Source organism: Mandrillus leucophaeus, unplaced genomic scaffold (assembly GCF_000951045.1).
Source record: "Mandrillus leucophaeus isolate KB7577 unplaced genomic scaffold, Mleu.le_1.0 Scaffold322, whole genome shotgun sequence".
Classification (NCBI taxonomy): Eukaryota; Metazoa; Chordata; class Mammalia; order Primates; family Cercopithecidae; genus Mandrillus; species Mandrillus leucophaeus.
Window position 1 is genome coordinate 1760808 of NW_012103388.1, and position 22659 is coordinate 1783466.

The 22659-nt window shown below is 38.8% G+C and overlaps 1 protein-coding gene across 3 annotated transcripts in view; it reads left to right on the forward strand.

Annotated features, from left to right (window-relative positions):
- ZNF521 (zinc finger protein 521) overlaps window positions 1–22659 on the forward strand; it is a 307436-nt gene that overhangs the window by 131867 nt on the left and 152910 nt on the right. For 2 of the 3 annotated variants that reach the window (XM_011988057.1, XM_011988056.1), the window contains one exon: window positions 5852–9204. In XM_011988057.1, the coding sequence (XP_011843447.1) occupies window positions 5852–9204 (3353 nt within the window). Of the gene's footprint in view, window positions 1–5851; window positions 9205–9430; window positions 9511–22659 lie in introns of all 3 variants that reach the window. The other variant, XR_001006888.1, reaches the window with a different exon arrangement.

Here is a 22659-nt window from a genome sequence, read left to right on the forward strand (position 1 = left end):
TAATTGGTCCTTCTAGAACAGTTCGAAATATTACAGAATTTAAAAGCATCTGCGAATTATAAATAATTTTAAAGTTCACATTTCTCATTTGAACACCCAGTAAAGGGTATTCGTTTTCAGTTAGTTAAATAAGTTATATGACAAAGGAGTGAATTTAATATGGAGCTGCTGATTTTTTTTTTTAAAGTAGCATCATAGTTATTAACGTTGCAGCTTTTCTAGAACTGTTGACATTTCTATGGAGAATGAAGGGAAGCAATTGTGTAATAATGCATAATAGTTTTTGTTTTTTTTTTTTAGCATGACCTTATCTTTTAGCAATTTAAATCATTGCTTTAAAAATGTATTTTGTAATTTGGTTAGAGGATTTTAAATATGATGGTGTAAAATTGTTACTGTGTTGGCATTGAAGTAACGTGACAAACACCGTTGTTACCTGTGTCTATTAAACATGCATTTCAAAATATTGTCCTCTTTAAGTACAGCCCGACTTCTCTTAGCGTTTGTGTGCACCTGTGTATTTCCCCCAGGAGTTTCAGCTTATATTAAAGTGTCTCAGGTAGCTAATGACTGAAAAAGTACTGTGAATTCTATTTAGTAAGAAATTTCAGAACTGCTCCTATAACCTGCTGGCAGAAGTAAAGAATTACGTAAGGCAAGTGGGGGAAACCTGAAATTTTGTTTTGGTCTCAAGTCTTACCCCATTGTTTGATCCTCAAGAAAAAAAAATCTACTGAATGAACTTACCATGATGCTAAATAATGCAATGATTGTATTGCTCATGTTTTAAGGAGCAGAGAGGTGTAAACCACATTCTTGGCTTCAGAATTCCATGGGAAAACACTTGTACCAAGGTTACTTGCCTGTAAAGACCCAATATTATATCCCGTGTTTGATAATTTAAGGCTTGGAACATAGTAAGCATGGATTTATGGTCCATTAACATTTAGATATCACCAACTGATTATCTTTTATTTTCTTGCTAGCTGCATATACAACTGTGAACGCTAAAGGCACTGTAGATTGCCATTGAGTCAGTCCTTAAAACTAATATTCCAGAGATTGCACTGAAGGAAAGAAAATATTAAAATATGTTTATACTATACTCATAGAAGCTTACACATGGAAACAGAAATACATGCAGCACATATAAATCTTTTTGTATACATATGCAGCTTTTCTTCCAGCCATGATAAGGTGCCCTAGAAACATTCACTAATCTTTGTAACACCCCAGAGGGTAAGTAGCAAGAATTATTATCTTCATATTGCAGGTGAAATACCTAGGTAGGGGCAGATTAAATGACTTGGCCAGGTCACTCTCTAAGTCAGTTATGAAGCTAGAAATAAAACTCCAGACTCTTGACTTTTAGTTCCTACACAAGTACCAGACCCATCAGTATTTGTACTTCTTCTCCTCACTTGAAAAGTAACCATTGATATCAATCCTGTCCCTGTTAAGGAAATCTTGCTGTGTGGCACTAGCACACATGATACTGAGTCCCCGATGGGCAGTTAAGAGGGTACTCTGCTCTTGCAATGAACAAGCTCAGGTAGCAAAAGGATATTGTTAAGGCAATTTCTTGCAGACCAGGCCTTATGAAGAACATTATCAGAAGTTTCCATAACTTCAGAGAAAGTATTTTCATCTGCTTTCTTACATTAGTTTCTCTTGAATAATTTCAGATTGCCCCTAGTGTTGGAATCAATCTTCTGAAAGGCTTGGTCCCTGTCCTCAGGAAGTGTATGTCCTACACAAATTAAGACCTGCTTAATCATAAACAAAGTAAGCATTGACATTAGTCTAACCCTCCTGCACATATTCTCTTCCTGTCTCTTTGATCTTATTTTTTAATTTCTGGCTAATTTGATTAGTCTTGAACACCAGCGAGTGGCCAGAACCCTCAGCATTTCTCTTCCACAATGGCAGGCCGTAAACTGAGACTGTCAGACCCTCATTTGTGTGCTTGTCTGTCCATCAGCAGGGGCTGGGATCAAATCACGTCCAGTCTCTGCTTCCTCCTCCCCAGGTTGGCCCACATGAGGGGCTGATGGCTCACGTCACAAAGGTACTCTGTGTTCTGGTGCCTTTTTTCTATGGAATAACTCCTTCTAGTATGACTTCACTTTTCTGTTAGTGAGCACTTTCCCCCATAAATATGCCTGAACAGGTGTTAACTCTGCTGCTAACTGAGTTTCCAGCTGTCCTCCTCCAACACAGACCCAGCAAAATCTGTTGTTTCGTCCTTTTAGGCAGACTAGAGAAGCGCCGAGCCTGAGATGGAGGTCTTCCTTGCAGGATATGGCCGTTCTGCTGCCAGAAGATGGTCCGGAAAGCCTGGCTGGCTAACAAAGACAGGCCTTCAGCGGCTGGGTGTAGTTCCAGTTCTGCATCCCCTTTGGCAGAAACACAGAGGCTGCTGCAGTGTGGCCAGCCAGCGAAATTAGGAAATAAGGACCTCTTTTATTTACTCAGGCTGCTGAATCATGGGCATTCCTGTCTGCTTGGAGAAAAGTCAGGCGGCTCTACTTTCCACTGAAAGTCTCAGGAGTGTTGGCGACTTTCATCTCGGAGTGTTCACACACTTGTTTTAATGTGCTTTATGGAAATGCTGAAACTCAGCAAGTACAGTTGCTGTAGAAAAACATCTGCACTAACCATGCACACACATTTGCATCTTTAAATAGACTTTTTAGGCCACGGAGCTGGTTTCCAGCAAAGCTTTTTCGGCAGTAAGAGCTACAGCTCTCGGAGAGTCAGCTCAAGTGAAGTGACTGCTTTCAAAAATTAGAATTTAACATGGACATGTTAAGTAGTTCACATTGAAATGCAGAAAACTTGCTATCACACAGAAAGACAGTCCCTGCAAGTAGCACTTCGTGCCGAGGGGAAAAAAAGTTAAAGTTGATTCAGGAACCTGAGTTGAAAGAATCCTCTACAGTTTCTTCCACGTGTAAAAAGAAATTGACATCGTTTAAACCTATATTCACCATTTAAGCATAGTTTGCGCTGTGGCTGCCAAAAAGCCTAAGTTAATGGGGATGGATAACTCTCTAAGACTTAGGTAGACCTCAGAGTATGTTGGCAGGGAGACCATCACCACAAAAGTCTTGGAGGAGTCTGATACCTGAAGAGCGTGGACCAACCCGCTGGGAGTAGTGAGTCCCTGTGTGTTCTTGGGAGAATACGATCCATTTACAGTGCTGGCAAATGAGAGTTTTACATTTTATATTTTAAAACAGAAATCAGCCTTTCAGGGAAACTTTATTTTTCTAAAAATATCATTCCTTGCTCAAACTCTTTTCTTCCGCTCGATCCCCAAGCCTTATGGCTTCTACAGAGGGTTTTGTGTAATTTCCTTTACAAAGACATGTAATGGGGACTGGAGAGAAGAAGGAAAAGGTTTCTAGCTCTCTTGAATCCTGGTTAAAACCTTGATCCTAACCTTCAGTTCACTTGACATGTCATTGAAATTTACAAGCTTAGGAGAACAGTTATATAATAGATATAGTCAGGCATGGACCACAGACAAGAAGCTGATTTAAGCATGGTGTTAGGGATTGCATAATTTGTATAATGGTCCATTGCTCTATAATTCCTTATGTATTTGTATAAAAATATATCATATCTGGACACAATCTGCAATTTAATAATAAATTCACTTGCTCAATTTTCAGGCTCAATAGTTACATCATTTTAGGCTAGATGCATTACAAATTCTGATTCAGTGTTTCCCCAAATCTATAAATGAGAAGGTGTATTTGAAAATATTTTAAAAAACGAAATAGCAGGATTTAAGCCTAAAAGATAAATGTGAAATGTGGTAGATTTTACCTAGAATGTTGAGCACATTTAATAGATAGCCTTTTTTTTTTTTTTTTTTCCAGTTAGGGTAAATATTTGAAACCTTGATTTGTTTCAGGTATATTAGCATTAGGTGGCAACACTTTTTTAAGGGGAAAACTAGATCATTATTGAGTTTTTTTGCTTTTAGTTAAAAAAATGTTTTTTGTATGTTGAGTGGTGAGTTGAGTTTATCTGCATATATTCCTGGTGTATTCACTTTAAGTAGAAATCACATCCACATCCATCAGACCCTTTCTTATGCTGGAAACATGTTGGGTTATAGAGTCATATAAATGAGGATGCAAAATCGTGCGGTTTTCAACTTGTACGGCGACGCTTTGTTGCAGTGGGCAGGGATCCAGGAATGGTGTTTGGTTGTTTTCTCAGAGTGAGAGGGTTGCCATCTGGCATTGATAGTGAGATGGTGTTGTCATCAGTTTCTAGATGCAGGAAAGGAATGATCCTCATCTGTTTCCTGTGGATAAGGAAGAGGCTGACAATCTAGTAAAATCTTGTTACCTTAAAGAAAGCAGACATGGAATTCGTTTACATAATGCTTACCAGTTTCTACTTTTATGTTCATCATTTAGCTTGCTAGTGAACTTCAGCTTTGAAGAATTTAAAAACGCATTTGATCATACTCTAACTGAATACCATTAGAATATTCTAATAATGCTCCAATTGAGCCTCTTGTTCTAACTGCAACACTGTCCCCACCGGCTCCACTCCATGGTCTTTACTTGTATGTTTTTTTGAAAAATTGTGCTCCTTTGGAGAGTGAAAAGCTTTGAAAATTTCTTCTGATCGTGAATTATAGGTTGTGAAAAGCAAAAAAGAGGTTTCACAACCTGTTTTGAGATGGTCTTATCTTCCACTTGGATATCAAGAAGGCAACAGAAATAACAGTGCACATCTGCTAAGAAAATAGTTTTTAAAATCACCTAATAGAAGGTAACGTTCCTTTATGGATAACTTGCTAACTTTATATCTGGCTCTCAGTCTTGTTTGTCTTCTTTTTGTCACTCATAAATCTTTCAGCATTTACCATAATCATTTATCACTTTTCCTGTTTCCAGTTTTTCACAAGTTGCTTTGTCTCTGCTCACCTCAAAGTGCAGGTCCTGTTTAGCTAAGGAAGTTCAGGCTGCTGAAGCTTTTGCAAAAGGAAGATATGGTGGGCCACCTCTTGAACTTTCCAAACAAATTACACTATTAAAATCTGGCCCTTGTGAAACTCTCATTTTTTCTTGATCCTAGCTGATCCTAGCTACATGTAATATCTAGCAGTACCCTTCTAACATTTAATAATCCATTTTCTGGCCTGTGGTATTCGAATTTCAGTGATTGAAGAAATCCTGGTTGTCTTTCATTACACAAGACATAATTATTATTGTGTTTTCTGTCTTCTTTCCTGTGCTTACTTTTTAATATTTTTTTGCTGAAAGCAATAAGGTCTGTATCAATAAGAACCCCATAAAAGATTTGGGTCTTCAGAATTGCCTTTTTATATAAAAACAAGCAAAATGCAGAGGGAATTTTTTATTAAATATTAGACATCTGGGTTGACTGCATTAATTTTAAATCATTCCTGTAATATTTCCTCTTTTCATTTGGTTCTTCAGATGCTCACATAATATGCAAATCATTTTAGAATGAATACAAAAGAAACATTAAATATATTAAAATCTGCATTTTAATAAAATTGTCAATGTGTAATATATACCTTGCTTCTAAGGAAGAATGATAAAAAGTAATAAAAGGGTAATTTAGACATAGAACTATTTAATATCCTCTTATATTTTACAACTCAACAAAAAGTAAATGCAGAATAACTGCTTTGGGCTCAGTTTTGAAAATGTCTCGCTCAAATATTCTCTCTTTCATTTCTTTTTTTTCTTGAAAGGTTCAAGAGGGTCCAACTCTGTGTGCTGGTTGAAATGGTACAGTAAACTCACTCTTGAATCTCAACATGTCAGATGAAATGTGTGATTGCTTCTTGTTGCAGATGGAGTGGATGTTGAAGATGATCCGACTTGCTCTTGGCCAGCTTCCTCACCTTCCAGCAAGGATCAGACTTCCCCTAGCCATGGAGAAGGTTGCGATTTTGGAGAGGAAGAAGGTGGCCCTGGGCTTCCATACCCATGTCAATTCTGTGACAAGTCGTTTAGCCGCCTCAGCTACCTAAAGCACCATGAGCAGAGTCACAGCGACAAACTGCCTTTCAAATGCACCTACTGCAGTAGGCTGTTCAAACACAAGCGCAGCCGAGATCGCCACATAAAACTCCACACCGGGGACAAGAAGTACCACTGCAGTGAATGTGATGCTGCGTTTTCCAGAAGTGATCACTTGAAGATCCACTTAAAGACTCACACTTCCAACAAGCCATATAAATGTGCCATTTGTCGCCGTGGGTTTCTGTCCTCTAGTTCCTTACACGGACACATGCAGGTTCACGAGAGGAACAAGGACGGCTCCCAGTCTGGTTCCAGGATGGAGGACTGGAAGATGAAGGACACTCAGAAGTGCAGTCAGTGTGAGGAAGGCTTTGACTTCCCAGAAGACCTCCAAAAACACATTGCAGAGTGCCACCCCGAATGCTCCCCAAACGAGGACCGAGCGGCCCTCCAGTGCGTCTACTGCCACGAGCTCTTCGTAGAGGAGACCTCCCTCATGAACCACATGGAGCAGGTGCATGGCGGGGAGAAGAAGAACTCATGCAGCATTTGTTCTGAGAGTTTCCACACAGTTGAGGAACTGTACAGCCACATGGACAGTCACCAGCAACCGGAGTCGTGCAATCACAGCAACAGCCCTTCCCTGGTCACGGTGGGCTACACCTCCGTGTCCAGTACGACTCCAGATTCCAACCTCTCAGTGGACAGCTCAACCATGGTGGAAGCTGCCCCGCCAATCCCAAAGAGTCGAGGGAGGAAGAGGGCCGCTCAGCAAACCCCTGACATGACTGGTCCCTCGAGTAAACAAGCAAAAGTTACCTACAGCTGTATTTACTGCAACAAGCAATTATTTTCAAGTCTTGCAGTTCTGCAGATTCACCTGAAAACTATGCACTTAGATAAGCCAGAACAGGCCCATATTTGTCAGTATTGCTTGGAGGTCCTGCCCTCACTCTATAACCTAAATGAACATCTTAAGCAAGTGCATGAAGCTCAGGACCCAGGTCTGATTGTTTCTGCCATGCCTGCCATTGTCTACCAGTGTAACTTCTGTTCCGAAGTTGTCAACGACCTCAACACTCTTCAGGAACACATCCGATGTTCTCATGGATTTGCAAACCCCGCAGCTAAAGATAGTAATGCATTCTTTTGTCCCCATTGCTATATGGGTTTTCTCACTGACTCTTCCCTCGAAGAGCATATTAGACAGGTTCATTGTGACCTCAGTGGCTCCCGATTTGGGTCTCCAGTGCTTGGGACTCCCAAAGAACCAGTAGTAGAAGTCTATTCTTGTTCCTATTGTACTAATTCACCAATATTCAACAGCGTTCTTAAGCTGAACAAACATATCAAAGAGAATCATAAAAACATTCCCTTGGCCCTGAATTATATCCACAATGGGAAGAAATCCAGGGCCTTAAGCCCCCTATCTCCTGTGGCCATAGAGCAGACATCTCTTAAGATGATGCAGGCAGTAGGAGGTGCACCTGCACGTCCAGCTGGAGAATATATCTGTAATCAGTGTGGTGCTAAGTACACATCCCTAGACAGCTTTCAGACTCACCTAAAAACTCATCTCGACACTGTGCTTCCAAAATTGACCTGTCCTCAGTGCAACAAGGAATTCCCCAACCAAGAATCCTTGCTGAAGCATGTTACCATTCACTTTATGATCACCTCAACGTATTACATCTGTGAAAGTTGTGACAAGCAATTCACATCAGTGGATGACCTTCAGAAACACCTGCTGGACATGCACACCTTTGTCTTCTTTCGCTGCACCCTCTGTCAGGAAGTTTTTGACTCAAAAGTCTCCATTCAGCTCCACTTGGCTGTGAAGCACAGTAACGAAAAGAAAGTCTATAGGTGCACATCTTGCAACTGGGACTTCCGCAATGAGACTGACTTGCAGCTCCATGTGAAACACAACCACCTGGAAAACCAAGGGAAAGTGCATAAGTGCATTTTCTGCGGTGAGTCCTTTGGCACCGAGGTGGAGCTGCAATGCCACATCACCACTCACAGTAAGAAGTACAACTGCAAGTTCTGTAGCAAAGCCTTCCATGCGATCATTTTGTTAGAAAAACACTTGCGAGAAAAACATTGTGTGTTCGAAACCAAGACACCCAACTGTGGAACAAATGGAGCTTCTGAGCAAGTGCAGAAAGAGGAAGTGGAGCTGCAGACTTTGCTGACCAACAGCCAGGAGTCCCACAACAGTCACGATGGGAGCGAAGAAGACGTCGACACCTCTGAGCCTATGTACGGCTGCGACATTTGTGGGGCAGCCTACACTATGGAAACTTTGCTGCAGAATCACCAGCTCCGAGACCACAACATCAGACCTGGAGAAAGTGCCATCGTGAAAAAGAAAGCTGAGCTCATTAAAGGGAATTACAAGTGCAACGTGTGCTCTCGAACCTTCTTCTCCGAAAATGGCCTCCGTGAACATATGCAGACCCACCTAGGCCCTGTCAAACACTACATGTGCCCTATTTGCGGAGAGCGGTTTCCCTCCCTTTTAACTCTTACTGAACACAAAGTCACGCATAGTAAGAGTCTTGATACTGGAAACTGCCGGATTTGCAAGATGCCTCTCCAGAGTGAAGAGGAGTTTTTAGAGCATTGCCAAATGCACCCTGACTTGAGGAATTCCCTGACGGGCTTTCGCTGCGTGGTGTGCATGCAGACAGTGACCTCCACCTTGGAACTCAAAATCCATGGGACATTCCACATGCAAAAGACAGGGAATGGGTCTGCAGTTCAGACCACAGGGCGTGGCCAGCACGTCCAAAAACTGTACAAGTGCGCATCTTGCCTCAAAGAATTCCGTTCCAAGCAAGATCTGGTGAAACTTGACATCAACGGCCTGCCATATGGTCTGTGTGCTGGCTGCGTAAATCTCAGTAAGAGCGCCAGCCCAGGCATTAACGTCCCTCCCGGCACGAACAGACCAGGCTTGGGCCAGAATGAGAATCTGAGTGCCATCGAGGGGAAAGGCAAGGTGGGGGGACTGAAGACGCGCTGCTCTAGCTGCAACGTTAAGTTTGAGTCTGAAAGTGAACTCCAGAACCACATCCAAACCGTCCACCGAGAGCTTGTGCCAGACAGCAACAGCACACAGTTGAAAACGCCCCAAGTATCACCAATGCCCAGAATCAGTCCCTCCCAGTCGGATGAGGTAACTCGTCTTTTTTAATGTTTGCTATTTAACCTCCTCAAGAAATGGTCCCTACTTTATGTTTACACTCTCCACAGCTTTATTTATTGTCATGGGCCAAAAGATGCTTAGATTGAAATGCAATGGTTTTTTTCCCCCATAGCCATTAGCTAGCAATTACTTGCTTCTTGATAAGCAGCATTTTGGCTTGAATGGTGCAAAATAGGACTAATTCCAGTCTCCCTAGGATATTGTCTTCTCTATGACTGAAGAGACCAGCGCTCATGCCAACACTACTGAGATCTGGAATCTCAGCATAGCTTCACCGTGAGTTGAAATCCCCAGCTATGACTTGTGTGTATGGCAGAGAGATAATGACACAAAAGTAAGATGCTATGAGCCAACATGCTGGCTTAGAGTAAATTAAAAAGAATATATATATTTGGGTATAACAAATTGGGTCGAGGTGGCTTTTTAATACCATGTTGTCAACACTCACTGTTTTTCTTTGTCTTCTGGGCAGTGAGGAAAATACTTCCTCACAACAGGATTTTTAAAAAGCCCCTACCCTACATTTATTAAGCACCACATGCCCATTATTCTGTTTAAAGACACTATGCCTGAGTTTGAGATCTACCCTCTGGGTGTCAAAATTAATATTTGTGGGGTTTTTTTCTCCTTAGTTTCAGAGTAGTTTTCTGCTTTCTTTGCCACGATGACAAGAAACAAGTTCATTTACAATGAAATCATTTCATAAGTCATCATTTCTTAGAAGCTGAGCAGAGGATGGCTCATTGTAATATTTCTTTATGCTTTATCACCTGGTTTCTAATAGCTCTTTCCACTTCCCTACCTGCCCCTATCTGGAGATCCATCCAAATGAAAACCCCAGGGAGATCCTTCTCCCTTCAGTTTGGGGTTAGTGCATTTCCCTTATCTTGTCTCTGCACTCACACCCTGGTGGAGGCCCCCCTGTGGCTCCCTGCAGATAGCCATCAGTCAGCTGGCAGGGGAGAGCTGAGAAGACTGAGACAGAGCCTGGCCTCACAAAATGTGGCATCTGTGTGGCAGGCAAACTCCGAAACTTTGAAGCCACTTTTCCCCTTCTCCCCTGCCCAAGTAAGTCTGCACTTTTCGCTCATTTAAATACATGAAATCCTTTCAAACTGCTGAGGACAGCTGGAAGAACGTAGCTTTGATTATGGCTCATAGCTCATGGGTTGGATCAAATTGTTTCTTTTGAAACAAATAGTAGTTAAAAGCATATGAAATGAGGGTTTTCCAAGTTTTTACTTTGAAATTTTTTAAACTATAGAAAAGTTAAAGGACCAACACAGCGAACACGTATGTGTACCTGTGTTTGGGTATCCCAGATCCTCCAGATAAGAATGTTTTGTTGCGTTTTCTCTCTCTCTGCACCCCTTTTTAAAATCAACTTGAGCCACATGAAAGAAGGTTGCAGGTATCATGCCACCTCCTAAGAATAAGTGTATTTTTTTTGTTCAATTATGACATCATTAGCTAAAGCAATTCACTAAATTAAAAAAGGAAATTAAGTAATCCCATAATACCGTCTGTAAGAGGTTCACATTTAAATTTTCTCCGTTGTCCCCAAAATGTCTCATGTTTTTAAATGTTTGTGAATGAGAATTCTTAAAACATTAAGGCAGAAAATTACTCTTCTCCTTTGTTTTTATTTTGTAATGCTTAACATATGCCTACAAGAGATTGATATTCATGTTTAATTTACAAAGCGTATAAAGGTGATTTTAAATGACTGCATTAGTCTGTGTGTCTGTGTGTGTGTTTGTGGTGTTGGCTTGTGCATTTTAAATGCAGCATAGCTAGACTCTCTTGTTTCTTAGTAGATTGTTTATGAAAGGGCATATGCCTGTGTCTTCTTATCTGTTCATGGTTTGTTTTTTCTGATATTTATAAATTGGTATATATTGTAATAGCGTCTAAGAGGAAATATTTCAGAAACAAATGAGGACATAAAAATAGTATTTACACATTAAGTTGGTTAGAGTTACTTGATGAGAATTTATCATTAAGGCTCGAATGACACCTAAAATCTTAGTGATATTTAGAAAGCCTATCTTTATCCTACACTTACATAAGATAATACTTCAAGTATTTTAAAAAATACTTTAAGTTTTACAATTGCATTTTTAAAGCACCTAATGACTAAGGGTCAAAAATGACTATGCAGTCGAGTACCTCCTTATGAAACCTGATTAAAAAGAGCTTAGAATGATATGCTTAATTGACGAGATATTAGGATTTAGTTTCAAATATTTCTTTGTGCCTTAGAAGTTCACTATTTGTTCAACGTTTTAATCATCATTACTATCACCATTTTTAAACTCATACTATTTGTTATAAAATTTTATGCGATACCTTCTACAATTAAAAATGTACCATATTATTTAGACTAATATAGAAAATTATCTAAATGTACAAAAAGTTCTACAAAAAGAAGCCTAAAAATAATGTGTCAGCAAGAAAAATACAAAATAAATACTCATTTGTTCACACTCTTTATTAGCCAAGTTAAATTACTATAAGTTCTCATTTTGAGTTGTTTGTGCATTTTTTCCAGATTAGGTAAAATGAAATGTTATTATATAAGTCTTTCTCAAAAGCCCGGTATATCATATAGGAATAAATTTTATCACAAAAAGAAATGTGACATATATGTCTATTGACTTAGATGCCCTGGGTAGGAATTGAAGGACTTAGCAACATAGGTGGTATTTTCATCTCTTTTTCTTGCTGAGGCTTGAGACTCCAGAACTGAAAAGAAAATCACAGGAGATAATAAAACCTGGATACACAGGTGTGGTCAAGAACAAGGTTAGATTTTTCTGGACCATGACTTAGAATCACATAGAATATTGGTAAACATTTATATACATCTTTCAAAGACTAAAAAGAATATTATTTGATTGAGACTAGGATATGTAATTAAAAGGGATTTAAACTTAAATATAAATCTGGGAAGGATAAGTACTATATAAAACCCTGCAATCCAGAAAATGGATGAAAGACAAGGCATGCAACACTAAAAGAAGGATAATAGTTGGTAGCCATTATGTATTGGAGAGATTTGAAATTGAAGACAGATCTGAGTTTGAATCCCGTTTCTTTTGCCTAATGCTTTCTGAATTTGTGAAAAATGTTTTCTTTTTATTACTATTATTATTATTATAATACTTTAAGTTCTAGGGTACATGTGCATAACGTGCAGGTTTGTCACATATGTATACTTGTGCCATGTTGCTGTGCTGCACCCATCAACTCGTCAGCACCCATCAACTCGTCCTTTACATCAGGTATAACTCCCAATGCCATCCCTCCCCTCTTCCCCCTCCCCATAATAGGCCCCGGTGTGTGATGTTCCCCTTCCCAAGTCCAAATGATCTCATTGTTCAGTTCCCACCTATGAGTGAGGACGTGCAGTGTTTGGTTTTCTGTTCTTGAGATAGTTTGAAAAATGTTTTCTTTGTGCCACAATCCTCAGATTATTAATCTAAATTTGCAATGAAGATTTTGTTTTGAATAAAATATTTTGAGAACCTATTCATTTTTCTTTGCTCCTCAAAGGTTGAGTGTGATACAAATTTACACGTTACCTACAATAAATGATTCCAGAGATGGTAAGATTAATTGGGGACCAGAAGAACACTGGCCCTCTAGCTTTTTCCACACATGAAGCACCTTGCAGAGTTATTGACATTTACTATATGTTGAATAAATGTTGATTCTTCTGGAGTTCGTGGGCATTGTCTACTCAGGGGATGCGCCATCTGGACCTCAGAATGTTGTCTCATAAGTTCTACAGTAGATTTTGGAAACACATGTTCTTCTGCCTCCTTTTTCTGGTGTGCTTCATAGTCAAGTTTCTCTGAGCAACTATTTACTCACATTTCAATTCACACTGTCCCCAGCAGTCCTTTGAAATTGCTCTTGCCAGCATTACCATTATCCTCATGATCTCCATGTTGCGAGATGTGCATAGGGTGCCACAGAATCAAAATGGAAGGAACAGTGTAGACCATCTGACTCAGCCACTTTATTTTACAGACAAGGAAACAGGGCCCGGTAAATAGAGAATTGTCTAAGATTGCACAGCCAGTAAGTGGTAGGCAAGGGGTAAGAGTCCAGGTCCTAACTCTAGGTTAAGGGTTGTCTTTCCACAATCGCATGGCACTTTCCTCTAGCTGCAGTTGAATCCCCGTCTTTTCTATAGCATCCTCTTGGTACTCCTGTCTTCTTTCTCTTCTCCTTCAGTTACCTCACCCATTGCACAGGATCTTCTGCGTATTTGTCACTTTATTGCAACTGACCCCAAGGGCTCTTCTGGCCTGATTGACCAATGCAATGTACTTAGAGAAAAAAAAGATAGTGTATGTTAGTTATTATTGTCTCTAAGCACTTGTCACTGTTGGCCAGTCCACTTTTATGGGACCTCTGTCTTCCTTCCTGACTTTCTGGTTGCCTCTGTGAATGCCCTGTGGCCTCTCCTTCTTTTGCTAGAAACTAACCTTCCTGTAGGTTTGTTTCCCTTCATTGCTCTCACTCTGCATATCCCCTCCATGGGGATTCACTCCCAGAGCTTGAACAACCGCCTTTTACTGACTGCTCTCCAAATAGTATCTCCAAGGGACAGGAGGGGACTTTTGGAGGCTAATGGGAACACTCTTTATCTTGATGCCTATGGTGGTTACGTGACTGCATGCATTTATCAGTACTCACCAGATTTAAAATTGGTTTATTATTATTATTTTTTTTTCTTTTTTTTTTTTTTTTTTGAGACAGAGTCTCGCTCTGTCGCCCAGGCTGGAGTGCAGTGGCCGGATCTCAGCTCACTGCAAGCTCCGCCTCCCGGGTTTACGCCATTCTCCTGCCTCAGCCTCCCGAGTAGCTGGGACCACAGATGCCCGCCACCTTGCCTGGCTAGTTTTTTGTATTTTTTAGTAGAGACGGGGTTTCACCGTGTTAGCCAGGATGGTCTCGATCTCCTGACCTCGTGATCTGCCTGTCTCAGCCTCCCAAAGTGCTGGGATTGCAGGCTTGATAAAATTGGTTTATTATTTTTATGGGGATTTTATGGGGATTACACCTCAATGAAGCTAATTTTATTTTATTTTATTATTTATTTATTTGAGACAGGGTCTCACTCTGTCATCTAGGCTGTAGTGCAGTGGTCCGATCATGGCTTACTGCAGCCTCGACCTCCCAGGCTCAGGTGATCTTCCTACCTCAGCCTCCTGGGTAGCTGGGACTACAGGCTCATGCCACCATGCCTGGCTAATTTTTTGTATTTTTTGTAGAGACAAGCTTGCCTTGAGGAGTCCAAGATCAGCTTGTCATGTTGCCTAAGCTGTTCTTGAGCTCCTGGGCTCAAGCAATGCACCTGCCTCAGCCTCCCAAAGTGCTGAGATTACAGATGTGAGCCACTGTGCCCAGGCTGAAGCTAATTTTAAAAAGTAATGGTATCTCCAACTCACTTCTTCGCACTGAGTTTCAGGCTCATATAAACAGCTGCCTGCTACACGTCTCCACTCACACGTTCCCTTGAGCTTCAAACTCAGTGGGTCCCAAATTGAGCTCAGCACTTTTCCTCTAAACCTGCATTTTTTTCTTATGTTTTCTATTTCACCTATAGATCCATTGATCTTCTCAGTCACTTCCTTTCTACTCCGCATCGTTTGGTCATCAGGCCATCTTGACTGCAGCTCATGAGTACAGTTGACTCTTGAACATTCCTGGAAATAGAGGCACTGACCCCTCACTCGGTCAAAAATCTGCATATAACTTTGACTTCCTCCAAAGTTAACTACTAATAGCCTACTTCCTGATAACATAAACAGTCAGTTAACACATACTTTGTTAGTTATATGTCTTGCATACTGTATTCTTACAATAAAGTAAACCAGAGAAAAGAAAATTCTTTTAAAGAAAGTCATAAGGAAGAGAAGATCTGTTCATTAAGTGGAAGTGGAGCATCATTAAGGCCTTTATCTTCATTGTCTTCACGTTGCGTAGGCTGCGGAAGAGGAAGAAGAGAGTTTGGTCTTGCTGTTTTAGGGGTGGCAGAGGCAGAAAACATACATATAAGTGGAGCCACGCCGTTCAAACCTGTGTTCTTTGAGTGTCAGCTCTTTTTCTTTTCTTTTTCTTGAGATGGGATGTCACTCTTGTTGCCCAGGCTGGAGTGCAATGGTGTGATCTTGGCTCACCGCAACCTCCGCCTCTCAGGTTCAAGTGATTCTCCTGCCTCAGCTTCCTGAGTAGCTGGGATTACAGGCATGCACCACCATGCTTGGCTAATTTTTTTTTTTGCATTTTTAGTAGAGATGGGTTTTTTTTTCTCTGAGACAGGGTTTCACCCTGTGGCCCAGGCTTGAGTACAGTGGTGGGATCATGGCTCACTGCAGCCTCAACCTCCTGAGCAATCCTCCTGGCTCAGCCTTCTGAGTAGCTGGAACTATACAGGTATGCACCACATGTCCAGCTAATTTTTTTTTTTTTTTTTTTTTTTTTTTTAGTGGGCTCAAGGTCTCATTATGTTGGCCAGGCTGGGCTCAAGTGATTCTCCTGCCTTGGTCTCCCAAAGTGCTGGGATTACAGACATGAGTCACTGCACCCAGCCAACTGTTTTTCTTGAATCAACTCCTCCCACCATCCCCTTACCACATTTTAAGTTCAATCTCTGATCCTCTTTTCCTAAACAACTGAAGGAGCCTCATTTTGTCTTTCTGACTTGAGTCTCATCATTTTCAAATCCATCTCCACACCACTGCCAGAACCATCCATCTAAAACACAAATCTGTCTAGCATGTCCCTTCCTATCTGGAGCATTGTTAGTGTTCTGGACCTCCATCCCCATAGGATGATATAATAATCCTTTTATTGTGACATACAGGACCCTTCAGGTTTCGGCTTCCCCTTCTTTTCCCTGCCCTCTCCTTGTTCTATAATGGGAAGCACTTTAATTAACCACACATAGCATATTGCCTCTGTGTCTTACTGAGGCTGTCCTGTTCCTTCTCCCCGAATAACCTCTCTCCTCTTGACTGTCTTGCACCTTGCAGAAGGCTGTCCAGCTTATCCCTTCTTTGGAGATCAACTGTTCTAGAAGGCTGCCTATGAGCCTGACTCTCCATCCCAAGCATCTCCCTATCCCCTCAATGCCCTGTGCAGATAATATGGAGTAAATATCCTGTGAAAATTGTTACACTGCTTTATGATTATCTATTACATTGTCCTTTCCTCTGATTAATTTCCTGGGACAAGAACTTACTCAGTCTCATATTTTTGGTACCTCTGACAGTGCCAGGCCCATATTAGGCAAATGCCTCAATGCATGGGTGTCATGCCGGGGAGCTTAAATGTGCCTGGTGGCCCTCCCAAAATATCTTCTTATTTTTGCAGGACAAATGACCACCTAGATTTTTCATCCAGGAAACCTTTGTCTGAAGTGTCATATGTATACACTAGACTCCTGGTTTTCTCTCCTGAAACGTTTTCCTCTTCCAGACTGCCATTGTTTTAGTAAAAGGAACCACTCTACATCCAATGACTCAAGCAAGAAACCTGTGAATCATTCCTGATTCCTCTTTTCCTCTCATTCTCCATGTTCAATCCATCAGTGAATACTGTTGATTCCACCTCCAATAAGTATCTTCAAATATCTCATCCACTTCTGTATACCTCCAAAGCCATAATCTTCGTCTAGGCTGCAATTGTTTCTCTTCTGGATACCACAGTAGCTTCCTAACAGATCCTGTCCTTCGTCTTCTGCCTGTTTCCAGTCCATTCTTCATGCTGCAGTTGGAAGCGTAGACTTGTAAATTAAATGAAACAACTTAAAATTTTTTTGTGGCTTCCAACTTTCTCAAATGAACCCCAATGCCGCACCTGCTTACAAGTCATGGGCTCTCTGGCTGTGGCAGGCTGTTCTCACTTCCTTCTAGTGACTCTTCCTTCTTGACTCTGCCCAGGTTCTGAACATGTGCTGCTTCCCTACTTTATCACCTGAGCTGCTCTTCCCAAGCAGCCTATCTGTTCTGCTGGCTCTTTCTCATCTGTCAGGTGGGCCTTCCTGAAAACCTTATCAAAGGTGGTCTCCCCCTTAGGATTTTCTTTTAAAAATGTCATTATTTGTTCACTTGGCCAGGCATGATGCCTCATGCCTATAATCCCAGCACTTTGGGAGGCTGAGGTGAGAGGATCATTGAGGCCTGGAGTTTGAGACCAGCCTGGCCAACATAGCAAGATCCTGTCTCTTCAGAAATGAAAAATTAATTGGGTGTAGTGGTGCACACCTGTAGTTCTAGATACTCAGGAGGCTGAAGTGGGAGGATTGCTTGAGCCCAGGAGCTCAAGGCTGCAGTGAGCAGTGATAGCATCATTGTACTCCAGCCTGGGTAACAGAGTGAGACCCTGTATCAAGAAAAAAAGTCCTTATTTCCTTCTTTTCCTTTCTCATCTCTGAATGCCCATCAACTTATCATAAGGGCTAAATAAATGTTAGTTGAGTAAATGAATACAGTGTAAGTCCTTCAGAGTAACAAAAAATAGGGTATGCTTCTTTTTCAGGTACATCTAGTTACTAATACATATGAATATAGGTCATTTTGCCTAAAACTATTTTAATAAAGTGAGGTTTGATCTAAAAATATTAAAATACATGAAAAGGTTTGAAGTTTGTAACAATCCAAAGTTCATCTTTAATATGAAGATCTGTTTTAAGTGTCTTAGAATCAATATTTTTTTATGGTTCTTGTATGGAAGATGGAAATGTACATGGTGACAATTCAGAACCTACTCAAGTCCCAGAGTTCTGTTTTGTGTTGTTCTCTTCATCAGAATTTCCCTATGAGGCTGAAAAAAACAGATTGATAAAAAATATTTTGAAGTTTTCATTTCAAATTGCTGTTACTAAGTTTTGCTAAGTAAATATGCAAAGAGCAAAAACTAAATGGGTTAAGCTCCCTCTAAAGAGACAGTATTTAAAAAATTAAGTAGAAAATTTACAGGACCAAATAAATTGATAAGGTTCAAGATGTTCTTGAAAGACAGTGAGTTGCTCTGCCAAGTCCAATCTGTATTGTTGTTGTTATATTCAATATTTTTTTGCCATCTACAAAGTAATAGACCAGGGAGTCCACGGCCCTGGCACTAGTACCATGGGTTGGAATGTGGGAGCAGGTGCCTTGCATCCATGCTTTGTACCCAGTTCCGTGATCACTTCATATTGATCATTGCCCCCATTGTTGAATTTGCTGCATCTACCATTCCTAGATTTTCTGTACTTCTCCACTTCTAGACCTTTTGTTGATATTTTTCATATGGTTACAATGACTTTTTAGAACTTAATGAAATTCAAAAATAGTAATGTTTTTGTATTTCAGATTGCTGATTGCACATAATAATATTTATCCTTTTGGTACTAGGCCAAAAGAGTTTGGAATCATCTTGTGTCATCATAGAACTCTGTCTAGGAGGAACATTTCACATTTTTGGCTGAGATTTTGTCAAGATGGAGATTAGTAAATATCTAGTCAAGATTATTTTAAATGATGAAAGAAAACTGAAAGCTATATTCTGGATCTCTGGATCTCTTCTTATGGTGTTGCTCTACCTAGCACATGATGTAGATGTAGTTTTCTAGTACATGTACTTTGTATTTCTAGAAATTTAACAGCCTAATTATAAGAATCTTGCCAAAGGCTTTTAAAAAGCCTGAATAGCTGATTCCCCTTATTTATACTTTTAAAAACCTTTTAATGCTTTTTTACCTTTTAAATGTGCATGTTTCTAAAGATTCTATTTTTAACCTGCCTTTCTATTCTGAAATAGGAATTCCTATTTCCTATTACCTCATTATTATCCCATACAGATAAGCAAAATATGAAGTTTCAATTCTCAACCTCTGTTTAACTCCCAGTCTCAAATTTTCAGCTTCCTTTTTCACATTACCAGTTGAAGCTTCTGCTAGTCCTTTAATCAACTCCAACTATAATTTCGTTTTTCTCCCATTTTGGACAGTGTTTCATCTTTCTCCTGGTCATTCCTGCCTGAAACTTCGTTTCTGTTTCCTGTATGTTTCCTGTTCTCCTAACCTGTTAGGGCAGTCACTCCCCAGGAGCCATTGATTCTTCATTTGTAATTTCTCTTCTATCTGCATCTCCTGCATCCTTTCTCCAGGCCAAACTATATTAAATCTCAGCTGGTCTCCTTCAGTGCTTCCTATCATAAAGCTTATCTCAACAAACTTAAAACCTGAGAATCACACAAATCACGTTCTCTGACTATAATACAAATAAATTATAAATGAAAAAAAGTCTTAAAATCATGCATTTTAAAGTTTAAAACATGCATTGAACAAAGAAGGCATGAAAATAGAAATTAAAAACGCAAAAATTGAAGGATAAATACATTTCAAAAGTTTTGAGATATAACTAAATGCACCACTTAGAAGGGAAGTTGTTGGAAAATAAAAATATACATTAGAAAATAAAGAAAGCATACTATCACTGAGATATATCAACTTAAGACCTTAAGAATAGAACAACAAAATAAACCCATAAAAAGTAGAAAGCAAGCAAGCAATAAAGCGAAGAACAAAAGTAATGAAATAGAAAACAAAGAAACAATGAACAACAAGGAGGCCAATGAAGGAAAAAGTTAGTTTTCTGAAAAGACTGCCACAATTTACAAACTTCTGGTGAGATTAATCAGTAAAAAGAACCAGAGATAATATTAATAATGAAAAGGGGAGCCTTTGTACTTGCAGAAGTTAAAAAGCTAATAGGAGAAACATTGTACGTATCAAAATGACTATAAAAAGAATGCAATAACTCTTTTTTTGAGATAATAAGGAGCAAAATGACTTTATTCAGGTAAAGTTTAAGGTTGGACAAAACTAATCTATGATGATCAAAGTCAGAGTAGTTACTTCTGGGATCCTATCAACAGGTAAGGAAAAGCAAGGCGTTACCTGAATGCTGGAAGTGTTTCATATCTTCTCTATGTGTTGGTTACACCGGTGAGTAATATCTGAAATGTCACCAAGCAGTATGCTTAAGATGACTACAGTTTACTATATGTAATTTACTTCCCAATTAAAATTTTACAAAAAATGCCAAATGAAAATAGAAGAAAAAAGAATACTATGAGTAACTTTATGCTAATAGTAGAGAATTTAAGTTATAATATATAGAAACCATCTTAGAATAATATGTTACCAAAAATGGCTCAAGAAAAAAAGAGAGAAGTGTAATAATTCAATAAACATTAAAGAATTTAATAAATTGTTGAAAATCTTTCCTATAAACAAAATATTAGGCTCAGGTGGCTTTCAAAATGAGTCCCCCTAAACATGCACATAATTTCAAAACTGTGCCAGAAAATACAAAATGAGAAAATACCCTTGTTCATTTACTGAATCTGATATGATCCTGATATCAAAACCAGACAAAAATACTGAAAAAGAGAAATGTGGGTCAATTTTATTCATGATTTTGCATTTTAAAATTTTGAACAAAGTATTAGTAGCTAAATCTATGTATAAAAAAGAGAATATATTATAATTGAAATAGGTTTATCACAAGAATGCAAGGTGGGTTCAATTTCAGGAAATCAGCCAATTTAATTTACCACATTAACAGATTAAAAGAGATAAATTATATTTTTATCTCGAAAGTCAATGGAAAAACTGTATTTAACATACTTTCATGGTTAAAAAAGAACACTAAACCCAGAATAGGCAGGAATTCCCTTACCCTGATAAAAACGTTTTAAAATACTATCTTAAGCAAACATTGTAAATAATAGTTATATATAACCATTATTTTATAATATAGTTATGTATTTTATAATATAATTATAATGTAACTATAATTATAATATATATGTTGTAATGTAACTATATTATTATACTTACAATATAATTTGTGGGGAAATTTTAATTAGTATTTCATAATTAAAATTACTATTAAGGCATGCTGGGTGATGTAGCCAATAAGCTAAGATAAAATCAAAATGAATTTGAGTATTAGAAAAAAATTGAAAATATACAGATTATACTGTCATATACAGATAATATGTTTGCATGTAAAACAACGCCCAAAGAATCTAAACACAAATTATTACAATAAAACTTCGGCAAAGTTGCTGGGTACCAAATCAACACATTTAAGTCAACTGGATTTTTATTCACTAGCAAAACCTAGAAAATACACATTTTAAAATAATCCCACTTATGATAGGCAGAAAAAATTAGGTACTTAGAAATCAATATTACAAAATATATAAGACATTTATGGAAAAAATGATAAAACATTGCTGAAATATTTTAAAAGACTTGAACAAATGATCAGATATAACTTGTTCATGGACAGGAAGACTCAGTACTGTAAGTCTGTCAATTATCTCTAAATTGATCTATAGATTTAGTGCTATTCCAATGAAAATTTCAATAGGTTTTAAAATATATGTTTGTATACATATATAAACATATATATACATATATACACATATATACATATATATACAGACACACACACACATATATATATATTTTTTTGAGACTAAGTCTCACTCTGTTTCCCAGTCTAGAGTGCAGTTGCGTGATCTTGGCTCACCACAACTTCCACCTCCCGAGTTCAAGTGATTCTCCTGCCTCAGCCTCCCAAGTAGCTGAGACTACAGGTGCACACCACCATGCTCAGCTAATTTTTATTGAGACGAGTTTTCACTATGTTGGCCAAGCTGGTCTCGAACTCCTGACCTCGTGATCTGCCCACCTCGGCCTCCCAAAGTGCTAGGATTACAGGCGTGAGCCACCATGCCTGGCCATTAAAATATTTTTTTATATATTTTTATTTTTTGGAACTTGATAAGCAGATTCCAAAACGTGTATAGAAGAATGAAAAGTCACATGACAAAGATACTCGTGAAGAAAAAGAATAGGCAGAAAAAAATATTTGTCTCATTTTCTGGTCAATTTATAATAAATCTGCAGTAATTAGGATTATGCAGTGTTAGTTCACAGAACCACACAGAGATTTCTCCAAAAAAGGTATTAAATTTATAAAACTCAGTATAGAATAGAACTGCCTTTGCACATTAGTGGGGAAATGGATAAAGTATTCAACTCATTATCTATATGGAATAAAATAAAATTGAATCTCTACTGACATGTATAAAAATTAGTTACAGGTGGTTTAAAGATGGATGTGTGAAAGGCAAAACCATAAACCTTTTGGTAAAATAAAAGAATATTTTTATCACCTTCTGTAAGGGAATGATTTTGTAAACAAGACCACATAATATAAGTCACAAAATATGTTCAGCAACGTTAAAAATAATCTATGTTTACCAAACGTTATCGTACAGGGAGTGAAAACAAGAACTACAGGATTATAAAACGAATTTGTAACACATATAACTAGAAAAATTAAT